Source organism: Medicago truncatula, chromosome 2 (genome assembly GCF_003473485.1).
Source record: "Medicago truncatula cultivar Jemalong A17 chromosome 2, MtrunA17r5.0-ANR, whole genome shotgun sequence".
In the NCBI taxonomy this organism is placed as follows: domain Eukaryota; kingdom Viridiplantae; phylum Streptophyta; class Magnoliopsida; order Fabales; family Fabaceae; genus Medicago; species Medicago truncatula.
In genome coordinates this window covers 44,764,296-44,782,167 of record NC_053043.1, presented here as the reverse complement: position 1 = coordinate 44,782,167, position 17,872 = coordinate 44,764,296, and the positions used below count along the sequence as shown (strand labels likewise).

At 36.7% G+C, this 17,872-nt stretch overlaps 1 protein-coding gene and 1 non-coding gene across 5 annotated transcripts; one reads left to right on the top strand and one right to left on the bottom strand.

Annotated features, from left to right (window-relative positions):
• LOC120578744 (small nucleolar RNA R71) lies at nucleotides 1-107 on the top strand. Its single transcript, XR_005644555.1, has one exon. It is a non-coding gene; the product is annotated as a small nucleolar RNA R71 (small nucleolar RNA).
• Nucleotides 108-7,794: 7,687 nt separating this feature from the next.
• LOC25480963 (proton pump-interactor 1) lies at nucleotides 7,795-14,577 on the bottom strand. 4 transcript variants are annotated; one of them, XM_039830775.1, is made up of 9 exons: nucleotides 14,481-14,577; nucleotides 14,191-14,387; nucleotides 13,946-14,086; nucleotides 13,735-13,860; nucleotides 13,312-13,497; nucleotides 13,024-13,215; nucleotides 12,562-12,660; nucleotides 12,273-12,444; nucleotides 7,795-7,839 (listed from the first exon to the last, which is right to left on the bottom strand). In XM_039830775.1, exons 2-8 carry the CDS (start codon nucleotides 14,365-14,367, stop codon nucleotides 12,298-12,300), a joined length of 1,068 nt encoding a protein of 355 aa, XP_039686709.1. In that variant the 5' UTR covers nucleotides 14,368-14,387; nucleotides 14,481-14,577; the 3' UTR covers nucleotides 7,795-7,839; nucleotides 12,273-12,297. The 4 variants fall into 4 exon arrangements, with proteins under 4 accessions (XP_039686709.1, XP_039686710.1, XP_024630073.1 ...); XM_039830776.1 differs by lacking the exon at nucleotides 7,795-7,839 and adding an exon at nucleotides 8,279-8,297; XM_013586553.3 differs by lacking the exon at nucleotides 7,795-7,839 and having other exon boundaries at nucleotides 12,026-12,444; nucleotides 14,481-14,576.
• Nucleotides 14,578-17,872: the final 3,295 nt, after the last annotated feature.

Below are 17,872 nucleotides of genomic sequence, written 5' to 3'. Positions count from 1 at the left end.
AAGCCATGGTGGGGACAAAGTCTAAGCATTTCCTTGAAACGCTCCCACGCTTCATAGAGAGACTCCCCATCTTTTTGATTGAACCGCGTGATTTGATCTCTAAGTTTAGCGGTTTTAGATGGGGGGAAAATCGGGCAAGGAATGCTCGCCTCATATCGTCCCATGAAGTGATGGAACCGACTTCTAGGGAATGGAACCAAGCGCTAGCTCTATCCCTTAAGGAAAAGGGAAAGAGATGAAGTCTTACGGCTTCTTGGTTCTCTTTTATGGTGCCACTAAGTCTAAGGAAGGAAGAAATATGGAGATTTGGATCCTCAGTGGGTGATCCAGAAAACTGATTTTGCTGCACCAAATTGAGTAGTGCAGGCTTGATCTCGAAGTTATTACCCTCAACCGTTGGGTACACGATAATAGCTTGTGGCTCTTCCGTTGAAGGAGTAGCATACTCTTTGAGAGTGCGTTCAGCCATAGCAGTATTATTTTGTGCCTCTCTCTTTTTCTTATGCAAAAATCTTTCGATCTCAGGAATAAATTCTCCGAGACTTTTACTTCTTCGCATAAGAAATTGAGAACCCAAGAAGTTAATTGGTAATATAAAAAGAAGTAGAAGAAAAGAGGAAGAGAAAAGAGTTCTAATCACAAGGAAAGAGTTAATCGAATTAGTTTACTCCCCGGCAGCGGCGCCAAAAACTTGATGGGATAAAACCGCAAGTGCACGGTTTTACCGAAGTAGTATTAAAAGAGTATCGTTCCGACAGGGAGTAGTTCAATTCAATTAACCTTTGGAAATGATTAGAAGAGAAGAGAATTGTAAGTTGGGGGTTTTCAAACGGTTGAAAATTAATATAATAAAAAGAGCCTTGGGATCGTTGGTTTCATCTAAATAACAAGTCCTTCTCAAACCAAAACTATAAGCTTATAATGTTATGTTAGACCTAATTTCTCAAGACAGTTTCTCTTATGTTCCTCTAGCAACCAAGCCTATTTCGCTGACTTGATTACTATTAGATTTTGGTTCCTCTAACAACCAAGCCTATTTCACTGACTTGATTGTTATTAGTTCCCTTGAAGATCGAAACTATATGTCTCAAAGATTGCAAAGCCTATTTCGCTGACTTTGCAATCCTTGTCTAAATTCACTTGTTCGAATATCAAAGCTCCACTTTCATTTTATGAATTGATATTTGGAATAATGGATAAACAATTATCAAACCCTCCACTTTCGTTTCCACAGTTTGATAATGGTTGATCCATGTTAAAGCGGTGAATTTAGATAAGAAATTAGGGTTACATAAGATTAAGGCTTAGAGCTTGGTTTGATTAGGATTATGTCATTTAGACTTATCCCACAATCCCAAGACAAGGAGAAGTCTACTCACTCATGTTCATCGTAGACATGGGGGAAAAGAGAGAAAGCATAAAGGTAAATGACAAGAAAATAAAGGAAAAGAAAAGAACTTTAATTAGAAAAGCAATTTTCACTTATTGAATTCCAAGTAAAGATGAATATTTGTGATGGATGACTACTCTATTTATAGCATTCATTTGACTTAAAATCTAAGCTATTACATTCTGGCTAAAAATAGAGTAGCTTAAAATCTAAGCAAAAGCAGCAAAAGAAACTCTGGATGGTGGCACGGCCGTGCCAAGGCTAGCACGGGCCATGCCAAGCTTCTGACTGTGGGGAGACATATTTTGGTCTCTCAATCTTCATATTTTTGCATCCAATCGACTCCAAGTCCCTTTCTTTTGCTCCAAGACTCAATCCATCCAATATTCATTCCTAAAATAAAATAAAATGCAATTTAAAGTAAACTATCCTAAAAAGGAAATAATGCTAATATAAAATAAAATAAAATCTAATTAAAACTAAACTAAAAAGCATATAAAAGTAAGCAATAAATGACTCATCACATACAAAGCCTCAAAAGGTGTCATTCCAATACTAGAATGATAACTATTATTGTATGTGAACTCGATCAACGGAAGATGACTATCCCAAGTTCCTCCTTGCTCAAGCACACAAACTCTCAACAAATCCTCTAGCGACTGAATTGTCCTCTCCGACTGTCCATCTGTCTGTGGATGATAAGCCGAACTCAATCTCAACTTCGAACCCAAAGCCTCTTGCAAACTTTTCCAAAATCTAGAAGTAAATCTTGGATCTCTATCTGATACAATGCTCGAAGGAACACCATGTAACTTCACAATCTCCTTGATATAAATCTCTGCCAACTGGGCAACAGGAAAACTAATATTGATCGGTAGAAAATGAGCCGATTTCGTCAATCGATCAACGATTACCCAAATTGCGTCGTTCCCTCTCGGAGTATTCGGCAAACTCGTCACAAAATCCATGGATATACTATCCCATTTCCATTCTGGCACATCTAAAGATACCTTCATACCAGCAGGTTTCTGATGCTCAATCTTTGACTTCTGACAAACTAAGCAGGAATACACAAACTTTTCCACATCTCGTTTCAAACCAGACCACCAGAAAATCTTCTTTAAATCATGATACATCTTCATAGCTCCCGGATGGATACTCAAGCTACTTCTATGACTCTCTTCAAGAATCATCTTCTTAATCTCTTCATTGTCTGGAATACAAATTCTCCCTCGGAATCTCAACACACCTTGATCATCGATTTTAAAATCACTGTCTTCAGTCTGATCTCTAGCAACCAACAAGTCCACAAACTTTACATCAACTCTCTGAGCTTCCTTGATACTTTTCAAAAATTCACTATCAATCTTCAGCATACCCAGTTTCACACTCTGAGGTAACCATTCGCAAACCAAACTCATATCTCTGAACTGTTCAAGTAGCTTGAAATCTCTAATCATCAAAGCGGACATATGCAATGTTTTCCTACTCAAGGCATCTGCAACAACATTAGCTTTACCTGGATGATAATTCAAACCAAAGTCATAATCCTTCAACAATTCAAGCCATCTGCGCTGCCTCATATTCAATTCCTTCTGATCGAACAAATACTTCAAACTCTTGTGATCACTAAACACCTCAAATATTGAACCATAGAAGTAATGTCTCCATATCTTCAATACAAAGACCACATCCGCCAACTCTAGATCATGCGTCGGGTAATTCTTCTCATGAATTCTCAACTGTCTTGAAGCATAAGCCACCACTTTACCTTCTCGCATAAGTACACCTCTTAAACCCAACTTGGATGCATCACAATATACTACAAAAGGCTCATCAGACTTAGGCAAAATCAAAACTGGAGCAGTCGTCAAACGCTTCTTCAATTCACTGAAACTGTTCTCACAATGAACATCCCACACAAAAGCTTTACCTTTACAAGTCAACTGGGTTAGCGGAAGAGCTAACATGGAAAACCCTTCAATAAACCTTCTATAGTAACCAGCTAAACCCAAGAAGCTTCTAATCTCTGTAACTGACTTAGGAGTCTCCCATTGCGATACCGCTTCAACTTTAGACGGATCCACTGCAATACCATCACCAGAAATAACATGACCAAGAAAACTCACTTCTTTCAACCAGAATTCACACTTAGAAAATTTGGCATAAAGTTTCTTCTCTTTCAACACTTGCAAGACAATCTTCAGATGCTCAGCATGTTCTTCTTCAGTCTTGGAGTAAATCAGAATATCATCGATGAACACAACTACGAACCGATCCAAAAATGCATGGAAGATGCGATTCATATACTCCATAAACACTCCAGGTGCATTGGTAACACCAAAAGGCATAACTTTATATTCATAGTGACCATAACGCGTTCTAAAAGCTATCTTCTGCATATCTTCATCTTTTACTTTAATCTGGTGATAACCTGACCTCAAATCAATCTTGCTGAAAACACGTGCACCCACTAACTGATCCATCAAATCATCAATTCTCGGAAGTGGATACCTATTCTTGATAGTTACCTTGTTCAACTGTCGATAATCAATACATAACCTCATACTACCATCTTTCTTCTTTACTAGTAAAACCGGCGCTCCCCAAGGTGAAACACTTGGTCTAACAAATTTCTTCTCAAGAAAATCTTCCAACTGTTTCTTCAACTCAGATAATTCGGAAGCAGACATACGATAAGGTGCCATCGACACCGGCTTCGTTCCAGGAACAAGATCAATAGAAAACTCAACTTCCCTCTCTGGAGGCACATCAGGAATTTCATCTGGAAAAACTGCAGGAAAATCGCATACCACTTGTAGCTTATCAATCACTGCTTGATTCTCAATAGATAAAGAAGCCATTAAAGAAAACATCAAAATGCCATCACGTTCCATTTGCTTCAGCTGCTTAGTAGATAAGAACTCTGCACCACTTTCCTCTTCAGCGGAAGAGAAATACACTGACTTGCTAAAACAATTAATATGAACATGGTTGTACTCCAACCAATTCATACCCAGAATCACATCCATACCGCTCAAAGGTAGACAAACTAAATCTATTTCAAAATCACGACCAAACATAGACAAAGGACAACGCAAACATACGAGAGAAGTGGTCACCGAACCCTTAGCTTGAGTTTCAACGACCATCTCTCCATTCATATCAGACAAATCAAGACTCAAAGCAGAAACACAATCGAAAGCAATAAAGCAATGAGTAGCACCAGTATCAATAATAGCAACTAAAGGAGTATTATTAATATAGCAAGTACCTCTAATCAAACGATCCTCATCCTCTGTCTGAGTACCAGTCAAAGCAAAAACCCTACCAGTAGTCGGCGCCCTCTTAGGCTGAGTACACTGTGAACTAATGTGACCCTCTTCATTGCAGTTAAAACACACAATGTCCTTACTCTTGCAATCAGCTACGATATGACCCCTTCTTGCCACACCGGACACATTTCTTGATCTCTTCAGGACAAACATTACTCTTGTGGCCTTTCCCGCCACAGTTGAAACAAACAATCTCCGAAGGAGCATCCTTCTTCTTAGGTCGCCTATCATCGACCATTCTCTGCTTGCCCTTATCAGCAGGGGCACTATAAGGCTTAGGGCGACTCTGATGGCCCTTAGTCTTCCTCTCATTAACAACCTTGTAATGAGCTCTGGTATCCTCTTCGTAGATCCTACAGCTGTTCACCAAATCAGGGAAAACTCGGAGTTGTTGGTATCCGATCGCCCTCTTGATGTCGGGCCTCAAACCATTCTCGAACTTGATGCATTTCGAGAACTCAGCATTCTCAGCAGTATAGTGTGGGTAGAACTTTGCCAACTCCACGAACTTGGCAGCATACTCTGTCACAGACATGTTTCCTTGCTTCAGCTCAAGGAATTCGATCTCCTTCTTCCCGCTGTAACGCCCACTTTCGTTTAATCGTTGATTTAATTGAGTTTAGGCAATTATATTATAATTATATAGTATATGCATGATTTTGGTATGTTTTGATGACTTGATTGATGACGTGATAAGTTATGAGTTTTGGAGGATTTGATTATGATATGAGATTTATTTTATTGTTAAATAAAATAAAGATTTGAAAATAATATAAAATATTTAGTTGAGGGCTGTTTTGATATTTTAGATAGTTTTGGGGGTGAAAGTGAGATAAGGTAAGTAATTAGGAAGAGATATAAATAGGAGAGGACCTAATATTTTAGAAACTCATTGTACGTGAAAACTTTTGGAAAAGGGAGAAAAAGCTTAGAGAGGAGCAAGAGACCAAGAGGGCTGCGATTTTCTTCATAACCAGGTAAGGGTGGGACTAATAACTCAGTAACATTAATCTCTGTAATTCTGATGATTAGTTGACAAAGTTAGGATTGATTTAGAGAAGTTTTGGAATTAGGTCAAAACCCTAAAATTTGAGAATAAACGGTAAAACTTGTTTAGATTGATGAAAGAACCGTCCTTTAACCTTAGAATATGTTTAGGAAGAATTCTGGAATCAAAACCAAGCTTAGAACCATGTGAATCGACGGATTTTTGTGTTTTTAGGAAGCCTGGCCGTAGCGACATTCATTGCTCGCCACGGCGAGCTATGATCCTCGCCTCGCGAGTGATGAAGTTCTTCGCTCGCCACGCGAGCCTTTCCCTTCGCCTCGCGAGTTGTGTGGTGCAACTCGCCATGGCGAGCAAACCTTCCTCGCCTCGCGAGCTTAGGCAGAGTGCATGTCATATTTTGTAGTTTCGACTTTTTAGATGGACCTTGAGTGCCTTTAAGTGCCTAAACATACCTAGAGATGATTAGGAATGATTTTAGGACAGGATTGAACCCAAAACAACATTAGTTGGGAATCTGAGTGGTACTCGCCATGGCGAGTAAGAACTCTCGCCTCGCGAGCAAGTCCAGAATGTAGCTGTTTGAGTGGTTGTGCGATCTGTGTCGCACCTTTTGATCAAGAGTGAGCCCGTAATTGGTAATGAGACCTTATGATAACGTTTAATGCAGTCTGTAAAAGCTATTAAGATATGTTGATATTAATTGAGCATGATTAATGTATTATGCAATAAGTGAGATATAATGAAACGATTATGATTCTATTGAATTGCTGTTGATATATTGATATCTCCCTGCTGATATGTGACTTGACTATGCTGCTGCTGTTATTTAACTGAGTATGCAATGTTTATTTATGAATATAATGAAAATGATGACGTTTCGCTTCAAGTTATTGAATGCACATGATTACGATGTTTTGTTGTTAAGAGTCCATGCATAGCATATCATTGAGCTTAGTCCTCACCACGAATATTAGGAGCTTTGTCCTCCGCACGTTTTATAGGAGCTTTGTCCTCCGCACGATTAAAGTATATTTATACTTATGATGACGATTGGTACCACATGCATATACGGAGTCTAGGAGCATTGTCACATTGTCATGTTTATTATGCTATGTTGATGATGATTGATTATGTGATTACGTGATAACGTTATATTGTTGATGATGATTAATTATGTGATTACTTGATAAATGCTTATTAAGGATACAATGATGATTATGTTTTAAATTGATTATGATCAAGATTAATTAGGATGTTAATTCATGATTCCTTATTGCATTGATTAATGTTATTCTGTTATGAAATCTCACCCCTTCTGTTTGAATGTTACCTCGACCGTGGGTAACGTGCAGGTGATCGTGCTTAGGGTGCAGTTGTCGTCGTGAGTGGCCTTGCCTCCTCTGTGTCGTCTAGGTCGCTCTGATACGTAACGGGATGGGGTTATATGCTATAACATGCTTCGTTCTTTTACGTGAACTATTATGATAATTTCTGTTTTGATTAAGTCTTTTGAGATACTTTGTTGGGGCCTGCGTGCCAAACTGATTTATGATTTCTGAACTAATACTCCGCTGCTATGTTAAGATATTATGTGGAAGTTAAATTATTATTTAACTGTTTTTGGATTACGTTTCTATGTGATATCCCGTTTATGGCTTTTACTCTGATAAATGTTTAAGAAATTTGTATATTGGGAAAACGGGGTGTTACACCCGCGAACATCTTTCGGAAAGTATCTTCTCAGGAACTCTCTCCTGAACACCGCCCAAGTCAAAACAGCTCCTTCTTGCCCAAGGGTAGGTAGAAGGCTAACCCACCAGTCATCAGCTTCCTCAGCTAGCTGATGAGTACCAAACCGCACTTTCTGATCTTCAGTGCACTGCATAACACGGAAGATCCTCTCAATCTCTTTAAGCCACGTCTGGGCTCCATCAGGGTCATATCTTCCTTTGAAAGTTGGAAGGTTCTTCTTCATGAAAGTCTCCAACATCCTCGTCTCAGCATTCGCACCAGCATTTGCGTTAGGTTGTTGTCCCACAGCTTGGGCAACAACTTGTAGAGCAGCAGCTAACGCAGCATCGTTCCTTCCAGCCATTTCTGATATTCTACAACAAGTAGCAACAACAACATAAGATAGTAATACAAATATTACTAAGACTCGACAAGACTCTTCTAATTGACCGGACGGACCGACCTGCTCTGATACCAATTGTAAAACCCCGTTTTCCCAACATAAAAATTTCATAAACATTTATCAAAGTAAACAGCATAAACAAACGGGATATCACAATTAACATAATCTAAAACAGTTAAATAACAATTTAACCAAATATCTTAAACATTGCAGCGGAAATTATTTCATAATCCATAAAACGCTTTGGCACGCAGGCCTCATCAAAGTATTTCAAAAGTTAAACAATCTTATAAAAATAACATAAAAGTTTCACGTAATAGAATGAAGCATGCATATCAAAACCCCATCCCGTTACGTATCAGAGCGACCTAGACGACACAGTGAGGCAAGGCCACTCACAACAGCAAACTGCACACTAACCACGATCATCTGCAAGTTACCCATACGAAGGGCAACATTTTCAAGCAGAAAGGGTGAGATTTCATAACAAAATAATGTTAATCAATGTAATTCGAATCATAAATTAACATTATCAATATGCATCCAATAATTTGGAGCTAAACGTTATCTTATTCATCATATATAGACATTATGCACTTAGTTAAATAACAGCAGCAGCATAGTCAAGTCACACAACAACAGGATGATATCATTATATCAATTACAATTCAATGGCATCATAATATTTAATTCATATCTTACATAATGCATAGTACATTAATCATGCTCAATTAATATCGACATATCTTAAACGGCTTTACATATTGCATTAAACATCGTCATTAGGTCTCATTACCAATTAGGGATTCACTCTTGATCAAAACGTGCGACACAGATTGCACAAACACTCAAGACACTCCAATCTGGAAGTGCTTGCAAGGCGAGTACCAGTCAATTTCCAAACTAATGGTGTTCTAGGTTCAATCTTGTCCTACATTCATTCCTAATCATTACTAGGTATGTTCAGGCACACAATGGCACTCAAGGTCCAACTAAAAAGTCGAAATTGCAAAATCCTACATGCTCTCTGCCTTAGCTCGCTATGGCGAGTAAGGTTGCTCGCCGTGGCGAGCTGCATTGCACAACTCGCGAGGCGAGGGAAAAGGGTTCGCGAGGCGAGCGATGAATTTCGCTACGGCCAGACCTGCTATTTCCACAAAAATTCGACGATTCTCAGGGTTCTAAGCCTAATACTGATTCCAAAGTTCGTCCTAAACATTATCTAAGGTCTAGGAACACTTTCTACATCAATTTAATCAATTCCTACCGTTTGATCATCAATTATAGGGATTTGACCTAGTTTTCGTTTTCTCCAATTCAATCCTAATTCTTGCTAACTAATCATCAGAATTATCATCAATTACCATTACTGAGTTATTAGTCTCACCCTTACCTGGTTATGAAGAAATCGCAGCTCTCTCTTTGATCTCCTCCCTTCTAAGCTTTTTCTCCCTTTTCCAAAAGTTTTCACGTACAATAGTTTTTCTAACGATTAGGTCTTCCCTATTTATATCTCTTCCTAATTACTTATCTTATCTCACTTTCTCCCCCAAAACTATCTAAAATATCAAAACAGCCCCCAACTAAATATTTTTCATATTTCTATTTTCTTATCGAATCTTATTTTATTTAACAATAAAATAAGCCTCATAATCTTATCAAAACACATCAAATTATCCAAATCAACTTAAATCATCAAAACATATCAAAATCATGCATATATTATATAAATATAATATAATCGCCTAAACTCGATTAATTAAACAATTAAACGAAAATGGGCGTTACAGTCATAGGGTCCAATTTTCAGCTTTTGGAGTGTATAAAAGGCCAAGATTTTTTTTTAGGTAATCTTATCAAACCAAAAGATAAAACGTTTTGGAAACTTATAGATTAAGAGTTGAGGGTCTTAGGGGGAGATTCATGGATCGAGAAACATTGTAAACACCTTTAGGAAGTGAAAATCTTTGAATCTTTCGTTCAGGGGCGGAGCTACATATGCCCTTGTGTGGGCATGTGCCTCCATAAATAATCTAATTTTAGTACTGGTAAATGGTGTTAAGGCTACTTCATGCTCCCATTAGTTAGTAAAATAACTCATATTATCAAGGCTTAATTGCACTTTTGGACCCCTATCTTTCCAAAAGTTGCGGTTATGGACCCCTAACTAATTTAAATACAAAACAGCCCCTTATGTTTTGATTCTTTGGCAGTTTGGCCCCTCAAGGCAAAATAAAAATAAAAAATTTGACACGTGGCACCTCATTTATGGTGCCACGTCAGCGTTGACCCAGTCAACACTGGACTGGGGGTTCAAAACTGCCAAAGAATCAAAACATAGGGGGCTGTTTTGTATTTAAATTAGTTAGGGGTCCATAATCGCAACTTTTGGAAAGATAGGGGTCTAAAAGTGCAATTAAGCCTATTATCAAAGTTAAAATTTGTCAAATTATTTTCAATTATTGATAAATTGATCCATTAATCATAATATATATTTTCTGTGAGTTTAGCTCAATTATTAGGGACATAGCATAATATATGTAGGAGTCGTGTTTCGAACCCCGAATATCTCACTTCTCCATGTTTAAAATGTGTGAGCTCCAACCACCAACTTACTTTTTTTTTCAGCAAATCCACCAACCTACTTAACCCAAAAAAAAATCATAATATATATTTTTTGTGCTATGAGTGATTCATTTGTAATAAAATTTTGTTTTAAATTAAATAATCTTTTCAATTTTTAATGCAATCTTAATTACTTTTTCTTATTGTACACTAATAATTGCACTATTCTTAAGTATGAGTGGGAATAGGTCAACGACCTACAACCTAGCCTACATCAGATCATGCCAGACTTTTTCATTTAACAGAGAAAACCAAGACTTTTTAGAACCCTTTTAGCTAAAAAAAGGTCGGGCTACAACAATAGAAAATGTCTTTTAGGCCTACAAGACCAACCTATTAAGTACATACAAATAAATTACAAAGGCGAGCTCATACCAGCTTATTGCACTTCGTATTTATATATACGTAAATATGTTAATATTTGATAATAGTAATTTTGTAAAAGTGTTATTATTTCTCTTGTATTTATACATTATTGTAAGATGTTTATTTCACTTTCATCTTAAACAATCTCAAATAATATGAATTTTTTTGGTAAAATAACATTTTTAGTATTATAGTATTTGAATATTGCCCCCACAATCTAAAATTTCTGGCTCCGCCACTGCTTTCGTTCATGGGAATAGATTGGAAAATTAGGTACTTCTTAGAGAAATTGTTGAAAATAATTTCTTGTAACCTCTTTTGTATCTCATTGTTCGAAACTCGTTGATAGTTGTTCAAATATCTCTCTCCTAGACATAGGTCATTGTTGGATCAAACTAGGTAACCAAATCTTGATGTGGTTTTTCTCTACTCGCTTTATATGTGTTCTTGCTTTCTTTGTGGACTGATTTGCTTAGTTACTAGCCATGTTGTTGTTGCTTGAGACTACTATGGATTTGGTTGCTACCTACTCTTTATCCATGCATCTAAATCTATTGGTGTGATTTGTTTTCCAAATTCATAACATGTGTGTAATTCAATTGTGTTCTAGGGATTCGATATATTATGTTCAAGGTCATAACTATGTGTAATTTACACCTAAAAATAATTATCATGTTAACTGAGTTTGACAAATGGACAATTAAACAGTCAGTGAGGAAGCCCCTCAACCGAGTGAAGGAGTGATGCTAGAGCATATGAGCAAAGGAGCTAATTCTTTCTCAAGACCGCTTACTCAGAAACGTGGGTCGCTATAGACTCAAAGCTTAGTCAAAGACAAAGTGGGACTGGACAATGACGCATTACCCACGATTGCTGATCTCAACCCCCATAACCGCTCCAAGGCATGAGGGACATGGCACGACCAGTAGTAGAGATGCGTGAAAAAAGATAGTATCAACAGATCATGCTGAGGAGAGGAGATTGAAGCCGAACATAGGGCGCCACGATCCCACTAACATGGGAGTTATCATGCACACTCGGAAAATTAGCCGGACATGTCTTACACTATGTAGGCCACATGGCTAATAGGCCCTAGGTACACTATAAATAGTTTGTTCATACATTGTAATTAACACATCCAATCAATAAAAAAAAAACTTATTTTCGCAAGTTATCCCTTGATCTTTCTGCTTCCGTTAATGCATTTCTTAGTGTAGCTAAAAAAATAACCAAAACAATTGTACCTGACACTTGACTATGCTACAATTTTTACATTAGAACGATTCTTCGTCTTATACTTAACAGGTTTGGTGTTAAAAAAAAGCAAGCCATATATACAACATGGTTTCATGTATGCAAATTTTGTTAATGTACTGTTGCTTACTATTTCAGCAGAATAACATGTACACTTACAATATTTCAACATTTCCTCCCACCATTACAGATGCATAGTACTGCAAGATTTATCAGGTCTTCTTCTCCCATCTCCACTTAGTTGTCGTCTCTCTAATGATTGTAGAATCTTCTTCTCATAATCTTCTCGGAAAGCCTTACTACTGTTCCATTCTAACGTAAAATTTTCAACCTAACAAATAAAAGCAACCAACAAAACAAAACCCTTATCAAAGCAGAAGATTATTCCAATATTGAACAGAAGTTTTTTAAGTGAAATAAATACCATGTAACTAATACAATTACCAACCTCTGAACTTGACATCTCATCAAGGAGTGTTACATCTTTTTCTTCACTCAGTTGATGTACTTTATTTATAAGTGAACAATACTTGTAATAGTTGAGATTCTGGAATTGAAAAAGTAACATATAAGATCAAGTTCTACATGCATGTTTGGTGGGCCGCTGTGGACCGAACTTAAAATCGTCTAAAAATCCAACGATAACTAATCTCAGTCTCTTAAAGTAGAAATTCATGATCTCGTTGTTGTAACATCTAATTAAGACAATGACCTGATTGGTGCAAGTTTTTCAAAGACAAAGAAAGAAAACATGTCCCTCAAAATTTAACTCAATTTTTTTCCCACATTTTATCAAACTGACACCAGTTAAATCGCCGTCTCAATCGTGAAAACGGAGCGGATCATGGACTTCTACTTCTGAGTGCAAATGCAATTATATTAAATGCATAGATTGTAGTTTTTAACATACATTCTCATGATACAACTCTTTCAATTTCAAAATCCTTTGCTTTGCTTCATACTTTTTGTTATACTTCTGATTCAATTTTTCTCTCAATGAATATAATTTTCCGTTTATGGCTTCTACTCCGGGGCTAATTGATCTGGTCCCAAATTCCATCCACTCTCTTTTGTTTTTCAAAGAATTGTCATCACAAAGAAGCTACCATAAATAGAAAATATCTGTCACACTCACTGATAACACCTTTAAGACATGAATAAGCTGTTCTTGACAAGTCAAAAGCCAATTGTAAGTTACCTTGATTTGGTGTTTTATACTTTTCTTCAAGGAGTCATACTTGCAAGCTCTTTCCATATGTTGGATTTGGAATTGTTCAATTTCTATCACGAGCTTCTGCCGGTCATTCAAATAATTCCCTCTAATCATCTCCTCCAAGTTTTTAACTTTCCGAGTAAAGAATATACTACCCCCGTTACGCAATAACTATAGCATTTCACAATTATACGCAGATTAGGAAAATGTAATCAATGAAAGAAATATAATGATGATTTTATTATCAAATCATCAATATTAGTTATTGGTTTATTCTCATTATCATAGATAGAATAGAAAATACGAGATTGTTTCGTCTAGTATTAATTAGTGGTATAATTAAAAGAAACAATAAAAATTACATTAGTATTATGGAACAAAGTGAGTAAGTTGAATTTATAAAATTACCGTTTCCTTAAGCACTTCCAGAGACTTGAATGAAGCAACATCTTTCTGTTGAATCTTTATATCTCTCAGAATTTGTTTTTCTTCACCCAAACTCTTGCTCCCATGTATCTTCAAATAATTCAAGGACTATACATACACAAATAATTTCAAAACCAGAACAACAAAAATATATGAATTTTATCATGATAAAAATACTGTTAAATAGATTTACATTTTTATCAAGCTTTTCACCAAACCATCCTCCACTCGCTACTTCGATATTCCAGATATTCAATTCATCAAGAGCCATATTAAAATCCCTTAGTATTTTCCCTTTAATCGCCACACTGTTTCTCCGTACCCTTTGATGGCACTGTTGCAAAAAAAATTATGAGTATCATTTCATATTCAAATTTATTATCATGGATGAAAAAAATTCGAAATATCAATTTCTATATAATACTATATATTATATACCGTTTTCTTTGCAATTTTGTCGGTGATTTCAGAAATGTCTTGATTTATTTTCATTACTATGTTCTCTTCCTTTCTGATTTTAGAGATCGAATCTGGTTCTGTTGGCCAAAGCTTAACAAAGTAGAATTGATGAACAAGTTTTGAAACATGCCCTGAATTGTCTTCCTTATTCTCCATGATGTTATTGTTAAGGTTTCCTAATTTTGACATAGTAAAAAGCATAATTAATAAGAAAAATGAACCATAATAAACTTATACAATCAATTACTACCAACAGAAAAAATGCTTACCTCTGGTGATTACGCTTAACTTTTTAGGACATGCAATGGATCGCTGATTTTATGGACCATTCAAGTGGCTACTAACTCTTGCACCCCACGTCAAGAAAGTCACTATCTGGAATTTCTTTTATTTTCTTTACCTTTTCAAATAATTTATAGGGTATTCAAAGAGTTATTTGAATTAAAAATCTCAAACAGCCTAACTTTTGACTTTGTGAATATTTGAAAAAAAATTGTCCTAAAATATAAGTCACTTTACAATATCAATAAAGTACTAAATGTTACTTTTAAAAAAGAAATTATAAAATATAATTTTGTAAAATACTCATAATTTCTTTTTTTTTTTCATATAAAATTAATTATCTTTCTTAGTTTGTGTGAAATAGTAAAAACGATGGAGTATTTAAGTTTAGGGATCTTTGTTGTAGTATGACTCAAAATTTGATGGAAGAAGAATATTGTTGCTAAAAATATAAAAGATTTGTTTCAAATATATTTTGTGCTGAAAATATATTTATGGACAATAAATATATTTTTGTATCGTATGAAGGACGATTTGATGCAAATATATTTTGAAAGGGAATATTATATTTTTGATGCAAATATTATTTCACTGAAGGAGAAAAAAAAAACGTATCTTCAGCGTGGTATTTGTTCCAAATTTATGAGTTATACTTTTACTATAAATATAGACCTTGTATCAGGCTAAACTTTGAGAGAGATAGAGGGGGCTGAAACAAGGGTTTAGAAAGGCAACAACAAAACTAGGATTTGTATAGAGTTTGTCTCTTCGGAACAAACACTAGGGTTTGTGGGCTGATTCACCTTGGGAAACACTATTAGGATTGAGTCTCTTGGTTACGGGAAGAGGCTGGGACTTTGGGTAGAATTAGGCGGGAGACTTATTCTTGTAACCCATTGATTTCTCTTTGTAACGATACTCATCATATAGTGGATCGGAGGGCTGCTCTCTCCCCCAGATTAGGTCAATTTGGACCGAATTGGGTCAACAAATTCTTTTGTGTTCTTCTTTTCTTTGTGTTCTTCTCGCCGTTGTTTTTCTACTTTTGGCTTGTATTTAATTGTTCCATACACTTTGTTTTGGTTGCTTGATTATCTCTTGCTCCACACATCAAGTTGTTATTGGTGTGATTTTTATCGAATTCGCAACAATTGGCGCCTACCTTGGGGCAAGGGTCAAAGGATAATTAAGTACCATGGGTTCAAAGTGGGATATTGAGAAGTTTACCGGAGATAACGATTTTGGGTTATGGAAGGTAAAGATGGAAGCGGTGTTAATACAACAAAAGTGTGAGAAAGCTTCGAAGGGTGAAGGTTCGTTACCGATCACCATGTCACGAGCGGAGAAGACCGAGATGGTGGACAAGGCCAGGAGTGCCATTGTCTTGTGCCTCGGGTATAAAGTTTCGAGAGAAGCAGCAAAGGAAACAACCGCGACATCGATGTGGTCAAAGTTCGAATATTTGTATATGACAAAGTCTTTGGCTCATCGGAAAGTCCTAAAGCAACAACTTTACTCATTCAAGATGGTAAATTCAAAGGCTATCATGGAGCTACTTGTGGAGTTCAAAAAAATCATTGGTGATTTGGAGAACTTTAAGTTGCGTCTTGAGGATGCGGGTGCTCTGATGGTGTGGTGTTGTTTGGATGATGAAGAAGGTGATGTGTCTCACCTTGGGAGTGATGCCTAGTGGAGCGGTGGTCGTCTGGAGAGACGTTAAACACTCAACATCAGCCTGGAGAGGCGGTGGTAAGAATACTCATGATCTACCTGTTTAGGTGGAGTTTCAAGGTTGAAGACATAGTGGGATGTACGCATTTGCTAGTTGAGGTAGAGTACGTTCAGCGTGAGGTGGAGTTGAACACACCGATAATGGTACGACTATGAAGGACCTTGGGTGCTATGCTCTATGGTGAGCAAGGGATTTCTTCATGAAGTTGAAGAATGTATAGCACGGCTTGCGAGATTACTCTAAAAGAATGCCAAGGGTGATTGGATGCAAGGTGATCTTCAAGGAAGCGGGAGATGTTCTGCGTTGAAGATGTTATGGTGAATGCTTGTGGGACTACCTAAAATTCCTAGCGTAGTTGGACTGCAAGGACCTTCGAGAAGGCGGAAGACATTCCGAGGGCTGAAGGGGTTGAGGTGTATACTTGTGGATTACTCTAAAAGCCAAGGGTGATTGGGTACAAGTAGATCTTCAAGGAAAGCGGGAGATGTCTCGTATTGAAGAGGTTATGGTATAGTCTTGTAGAACTACCTGAAATTCCTAGCGTAGTTGGACTACAAGAACCTTCGAGAAGGCGGAAGACATTCTGAGGGCTGAAGGGGTTATGAGGTGTAAACTTGTGGAGCTACTTGGTGTAGTGGGAAGCAAGGGAAAGAGCAGCATGGTGGTTGATGTAAAATTGGCATCATCACTAATTTAGAGTCAAGGTGGAGAATGTTGTAGTATGACTCAAAATTTGATGGAAGAAGAATATTGTTTCTAAAAAAATAAAAGATTTGTTTCAAATATATTTTGTGCTGAAAATATATTTATGGACAATAAATATATTTTTGTATCGTATGAAGGACGATTTGATGCAAATATATTTTGAAAGGGAATATTATATTTTTGATGCAAATATTCTTTCACTGAAGGAGAAAAAAAAACGTATCTTCAGTGTGGTATTTGTTCCAAATTTATGAGTTATACTTTTACTATAAATATAGACCTTGTATCAGGCTAAACTTTGAGAGAGATAGAGGGGGCTGAAACAAGGGTTTAGAAAGGCAACAACAAAACTAGGGTTTGTATAGAGTTTGTCTCTTCGGAACAAACACTAGGGTTTGTGGGTTGATTCACCTTGGGAAACACTATTAGGATTGAGTCTCTTGGTTACGGGAAGAGGCTGGGACTTTGGGTAGAATTAGGCGGGAGACTTATTCTTGTAACCCATTGATTTCTCTTTGTAACGATACTCATCATATAGTGGATCGGAGGGCTGCTCTCTCCCCCAGACTAGGTCAATTTGGACCGAACTGGGTCAACAAATTCTTTTGTGTTCTTCTCTTCTTTGTGATCTTCTCGCCGTTGTTTTTCTACTTTTGGCTTGTATTTAATTGTTACATACACTTTGTTTTGGTTGCTTGATTATCTCTTGCTCCACACATCAAGTTGTTATTGGTGTGATTTTTTATGGACCATTCAAGTGGCTACTAACTCTTGCACCCCACGTCAAGAAAGTCACTATCTGGAATTTCTTTTATTTTCTTTACCTTTTCAAATAATTTATAGGGTATTCAAAGAGTTATTTGAATTGAAAATCTCAAACAGCCTAACTTTTGACTTTGTGAATATTTGAAAAAAAATTGTCCTAAAATATAAGTCACTTTA